We start from the raw sequence: 6,209 nt of genomic DNA on the forward strand, positions 1-6,209 counted from the left end.
ATTTAGAGTAATAATTAAACAGAAATGCAGTATGGATTCAGAAATGAATTAGTACAGACCATTGTCCACACTGCTAGAGTTCCAATATTACTTCCCTGACATGATATGACAGAAAAACTTTTGGTTGAATAGAATTCTGTTAAAAGACTTTGTTGGCAGAGCTTAGTGAAGATGATCAGAGCCAAGTTTGGAAATGGCTGGCATGTTGAGGGGAGACCAGCTGCTTTTTCCTTCATTAATAGGTTAATCATGTGAACTTCCACTCAAAAAGTAGGGTATAGTTAGATGGCAATATGGTAACAGGTTTACACTGGAAAATCATAGCAAAAGTTTGTGATGATTATTTCATTATAATGAAGTGTGGGGCTTGAGCTTCAAATAAGAGAAAGCCTGCCTAGTGCCCAGGCCACTGGGAAGGACAAGTCTAAGAGACAAAATCATTATACATGACCCTGGCATGCAGAAAGACTTTATTATTCTCCATCCCAAAACTCCACATATAAGGTTTTAAAAGACACTATCTTCCTTGCATCGTTGGTTGGGCAAGCACAAAGTGGTTTGGTCTTCTGATTAGTTGCTGTGGCAATGGCCATTGTCATCCTTTCTGATGCCTGCCCCATGCCTGGGACTGTGTCCATGGCCATGTGCGGATGCTTGCTCATGGGATGCCTCATGTCCTTTAATTAAGACCTTTTTCACCAGCTCTACAAATTCATCAAAACTCAAGATATCATCTTCATTTGTGTCAAAGTCCTCCATCATGTATTTCATTGCTTTCTGATCCTTTTTCTCTTTCTGTAAGAAGAAAATATATAATTGTTAGTGTTGGCCATGGGCACAGAAGTGAACTATGGCATTATTTGAGTGATTATATTTTATTTTATTTTATTTTTTAAATTTTTAATATTTTTATTACATATTTTCCTCAATTACATTTCCAATGCTATCCCAAAAGTCCCCCATATCNCCCCCCACTTCCCTACCCACCCATTCCCATTCTTTTGGCCCTGGCATTCCCCTATATTGGGGCATATAAAGTTTGCAAGTCCAATGGGCCTCTCTTTCCAGTGATGGCCGACTAGGCCATCTTTCGATACATATGCAGCTAGAGACAAGAGCTCCGGGGTTCTGGTTAGTACATCATGTTGTTCCAACAATAGGGTTGCAGATCCCTTTAGCTCCTTGGGTACTTTCTCTAGCTTCTCCATTGGGAGCCCTGTGATACATCCAATAGCTGACTGTGAACATCCACTCCTGTGTTTGCTAGGCCCCGGCATCATCTCACAAGAGACAGCTATATTTGGGTCCTTTCAGCAAAATCTTGCTAGTGTATGCAATGGTGTCAGCGTTTAGAAGCTGATTATGGGATGGATCCCTGGATACGGCAGTCTCTAAATGGTCCATCCTTTCATCACAGCTACGAACTTTGTCTCTGTAACTCCTTCCCTGGGTGTTTTGTTCCCAATTCTAAGAACTGACTAGTCATTTCTTGAGCATAGGAAATTCCTAATATTTGGCAGTGCTTTCTCTTTGTGAATTTTGTACTGGGTTCTCTCCACATGGTCTAAAGCTCTGCATGTTCTTTTGTAGGTTTTCAGGTTTACCCTGAGACCCTGCTGAGGCTTAATGTCCCTCAGCTTCCAATCAAGGATTGTTTCATGTTTGTTTAATTTTAGAATTGAAGTCTCAGCTTAAATGTCACAATTTCAAAGTAGGAATTGGCTCTAGTCCACTCACATCCGCTTCACCCAGCACAGATCACCCACAGGACTCTTAACTCATCTTCCTCCGTACTCCCAAGATACCATCTTGTCAGAGTTCTGAATACTGTGTCTCCATCATAAGTTTTGGGTTCTCCTCTACACATGTCTGCTCAGAACAGGGCTTCACACAATACAGATGATTAATTACTGATTATCAGTGACTGAATTTTCATACCTCCCATGACAGAGCCTTTGCTGCTTCTATGTGGAAGTTGCAGGAATTTTATCCCTAATTGTTATAGACTTAAGCCCCCTCTCTCACTAATCAAGTATTACCTTGTAGGAATTTGGCATATCATCATTCACCATGTCTTTGAATTCTTTCTGGCTTAGGGTGTCTGGGTCTCCCTCCTTTGCAGAATGCTGGTGGAAGATTTTGGTTATGTTTCCCATGGCTTTTTCCATCTGTGACTTTTAAGGCAGTTTATTTTTTCACTCAATTTGAATCCTTGAGAATCAAATGTACAAGGAAAGGAAAACTCTGTCAAGCATACTGGTTCTTGTCTCTGCCCTCTATCAGGCTAGAAAGGGGGGGCATACATAATAAAAGACAGTGTGTCACTTGGTTGGGAACCATTCTGTCACACATGTGTGAAAGATGCACTTTAGACAATGCAGAGAATGCCAATATAAAATGATTTTATGATTAGAAACCTTCACAAATTGAAAGAAGCTGCAACACTGTCAGGGCAAGGAAGGAGGGAGCCAATAGAATGGTATTGAAAAATGTCATTAACTTCCGGTCTCTGTTTTTGTCTGGAGTCGACCCTCTGTCACAGTCTTGTATACTGAAATAGCACTGGGAGAGCACTACCATCCCAGCAGTGCAGACAAGCCAGTGAGCACAGGTAAGGGCACCAGAATTGCTTAGAGGAACCTTGAGGATACAGGAACTTAGGAGCAGCCTCGGACAGCCTTGGAGATGATCCTGTGCCACAGAGCTACATATACAAATAATACCAATAGAGAGCTGGTCTCCCAGGAGTGCCTACACATTTGTGAGCACAGGATAGACCCACTTCTCTACAAATTTCTGGCCCAAGAGCCATTAGGATACAGGAACCAAGGATCAGCAGGGGATAGGATCTTTCTGGTTTCTGTCTCCACACCAGAGCTGATCCTGTACCACAGCTCTCCATACCTAAATTCCTCCCAGAGAGAACTGCTCTCCCAGTAATACTGACACACAGGCTTACAGGACAGACATGCCACAGTCAGAGAAAGCTACACCAGCTAACACCAGAGATAACCAGATGATGAAAGGCAAGGACAATAACATAAGCAAAAGAAACCAAGGCAACTTGGCATTATCAGAACCCAGTTCTCCCACCACAGCAATCCCTGGTTACCCCAACACACCAGAAAAGCAGACTCTGACTTAATATCACATCTCATATTGATGATAGAGGACATTAAGAAGTTCATAAATTACTCCCTTAAAGAAATACAAGAGAACACATGTAAACAGGTAGAAGACCTTAAAGAGGAAATACAAAATTCTCTTAAAGAATTACAGGAAAACACAACCAAACAGGTGAAAGAACTGTACAAAACCATCCAGGATCTAAAAATTGAAATAGAAACAATAAACAATAAATAAGTCACAAAGGGAGACAACACTGGAGATAGAAAACCTAGGAAAGAGATCAGGAGTCATAGAGGCAAGTATCACCAACAGATTTCAAGAGATAGAAGTGAGAATCTCAGGTGCAGAAGATAACATTGAAAACATTGACACAACAGTCAAAGAAAATGCAAAATGCAAAAAGCTCCTAACCCAAAACATACAGGAAATCCAGGACTCAATCAGAAGACCAAACCTAAGGATAATAGGTATAGAAGAGAGTGAAGCTTCCCAACTTAAAGGGCAAGTAAATATCTTCAACAAAACTATAGAAGAAAACTTCCCCAACCTAAAGAAAGAGATGCCCGTGAACATTCAAGAAGCCCACAGAACTCCAAATAGTTTGAACCAGAAAATGAATTTCTCCTGTCACATAATAATTATAACACCAAACGCACAAAACAAAGAAGAATATTAAAAGCATTAAGGGAAAAAGGTCAAGTAACATATAAAGACAGACCTATCAGAATTATACCCATCTTCTCACAAAATACTATGGAAGCCAGTAGATCCTGGGCAGATGTCATACAGTCCCTAAGTGAACACAAATGCCAGCCAAGGCTATTATACTCATCAAAAATGTCAATTACCATAGATGGAGAAATGAAGATGTTCCATGACAAAAACAAATTTCCACAATATCTTTCCACAAATCCAGCCCTACAAAGAGTAATAGATGGAAAACACCAACATGAGGGTAATTATACCCTAGAAAAAACAAGAAAGTAATTTTCTTTCAACAAACCCAAAAGAAGATAACCACAGAAACATAAAAATAACATAAAAAATAACAATAAATATTCCTTAATATATCTTAATATGAGTGAACTCAAATCCCCAGTAAAAAGACATAGAATAACTGACTCGATTTGTAGACAGGACCCCACACTTTGCTCCATATAGGAAACTTACCTCAGTGTCAAAGACAAATACTACCTCAGAGTAAATGGTTGGAAAACACTTCTCCAAGCAAATGGTCCCAGGAAATAAGCTGGAGTAGGCATTCTTATATGGGATAAAATTGACTTTCAACCATAAGTCATCAAAAAGATAAGGAAGGACACTTCATACTCATCAAAGGAAAAACTCTACCAAGAAGAACTTTCAATTCTGAATACCTATGCTCCAAATGCAAGGGCACCCTCATTCATAAAAGAAACTTTACTAAAACTCAAAGCACACATTGCACCTCACACAATATCTGTGGGAGACTATAACACCCCACTTTCAACAGTGGACAGATCAAGGAGGAAGAAACTAAACAGAGACACAGTAAAACTAACAGAAGTTATGGACCAAATGGATTTAACAGATATTTATAGAACATTTTACCCTAAAGCAAAAGAATATACCTTCTCAGCACCTCATGATACGTTCTCCAAAATTGACCATATAATCAGTCACAAAACAGAGCTCAACAGATAACAGAATATTGAAATAATCCCATGTCTTCTATCAGATAACTATGCATTAAGGTTGGTCGTTGATAGCAATAAAAACAAGAGAAAGCTCATATATACATGGAAGATGAGCAATACTCTACTAAGTGATAACTTGGTCAAGGAAGAAATAAAGAAAGAAATGAAAGACTCTTTAGAAATTAGTGAAAGTGAAGACACACATAGCCAAAATTATGGGACACAATGAAAGCAGTCCTAAAAAAACACATACCTCTGAGTGCCTCCAAAAGGAAACTGGAGAGAACTTACACTAGCAACTTAATAGCACACCTGAAAGCTCTAGGACAAAAAGAAGCAAATTCACCCCAAAGGAGAAGAAGTCAGGAAATAATCAACCAAGCAGAAACAAAAATACCTACACAAATAGTCAACCAAACCAGGATCCGGTTCTTTGAGAAAATCAACAAGATAGATAAACCCTTAGCCAGACTAACCAGAGGGCATAGAGCCAGTATTCAACTGAACAAAATCAGAAATGAAAAGGGAGATATAAGAACAGAAACTTAGGAAATTCAAAAAATTATCAGATTCTACTACAGTCACCAAAACTGGAAAATTTGGATGAAAAGGGCAATTTCCTAGACAGATACCAAATACTAAAGTTAAATCAGGATCAGATAAACGATCTAAACAGTCCCATAACCTCTAAAGAAATAGAAGCTGTGGCCTCTCCTCCCTCCACTTTAGTGTCCTGAGCTTCCTTGCCTGCTGCTCCTAGTCCCATCTGCTTTCCCTAACTGCGTCCAGATACCCACCTCCGGGCTCCAACTTGTTCTTTCCAGAACCGCAGTCTGGCTCTGAAGGACATCCCCAGTTTCTGCTGCTTGCTGCAGACCCCCCTTCCCACCCCTTCCCCTTTGTCTTCCCCTCGGCAGGGGTTCCCACTGCTACTTTGTTTCTCCTGTGGGACTCCATCCCCTCCCCATCCCCCACCACTCCAGGACACCCACCTTTTAGCCTGCCCTTTCTAGTGTCCTGCTGCCAGAGATAGTGGCTGCCAGAGGGGCTGCAGATACCTTGTGGCCACTTCTGCTAAAAGCCTGAAGAGAGGCAAATGAGTCCAGCCCAGGGAGAGCTCGCCAGAGAGGGTTTTGCCTCAGCATTGGCAGGAGACATCTTGGATCTGGGACTCCACCGAAAGTAGTCTGCACAGGTGAGAGTGTGGACTACAGAAGCTAACAGTTTCTGGGACAGGCAGGAGCCACAGAGCTTCAGAGGCAGCCCCCTTTTCAGGCTCCAGACATCTGGGCACCTTTCTGGCCAGAGGATAGGTATCTGCCCACCCCAGGAGGGCTTTGCAGGAGCACCTGGGGGAGCCATCTTGGTTCCTGGATCCTTCTGACACTAGTGTGTGCAGGTGAG

The 6,209-nt window shown here is 41.2% G+C and overlaps 1 protein-coding gene across 1 annotated transcript; it reads right to left on the minus strand.

Moving 5' to 3' along the window:
- Positions 1 to 510: 510 nt before the first annotated feature.
- Positions 511 to 2,200, minus strand: LOC110288978 (protein S100-A9-like). Its single transcript, XM_021155197.1, has 2 exons — positions 2,040 to 2,200; positions 511 to 795 (listed from the first exon to the last, which is right to left on the minus strand). Exons 1-2 carry the CDS (start codon positions 2,166 to 2,168, stop codon positions 571 to 573), a joined length of 354 nt encoding a protein of 117 aa, XP_021010856.1. The 5' UTR covers positions 2,169 to 2,200; the 3' UTR covers positions 511 to 570.
- Between the last annotated feature and the right edge of the window lie 4,009 nt (positions 2,201 to 6,209).

Source organism: Mus caroli, unplaced genomic scaffold (genome assembly GCF_900094665.2).
Source record: "Mus caroli unplaced genomic scaffold, CAROLI_EIJ_v1.1 scaffold_13704_1, whole genome shotgun sequence".
Classification (NCBI taxonomy): domain Eukaryota; kingdom Metazoa; phylum Chordata; class Mammalia; order Rodentia; family Muridae; genus Mus; species Mus caroli.

Bases quoted from the DNA above. Each gene is read 5' to 3' on its own strand.
- LOC110288978 (XM_021155197.1), bottom strand. From the start codon at position 2,168: ATGGAAAAAGCCATGGGAAACATAACCAAAATCTTCCACCAGCATTCT. The intron at 796-2,039 runs GTAATACTTGAT...TTCTTCTTACAG, and splicing joins ATATGCCAAATTCCTACAAG to AAAGAGAAAAAGGATCAGAA.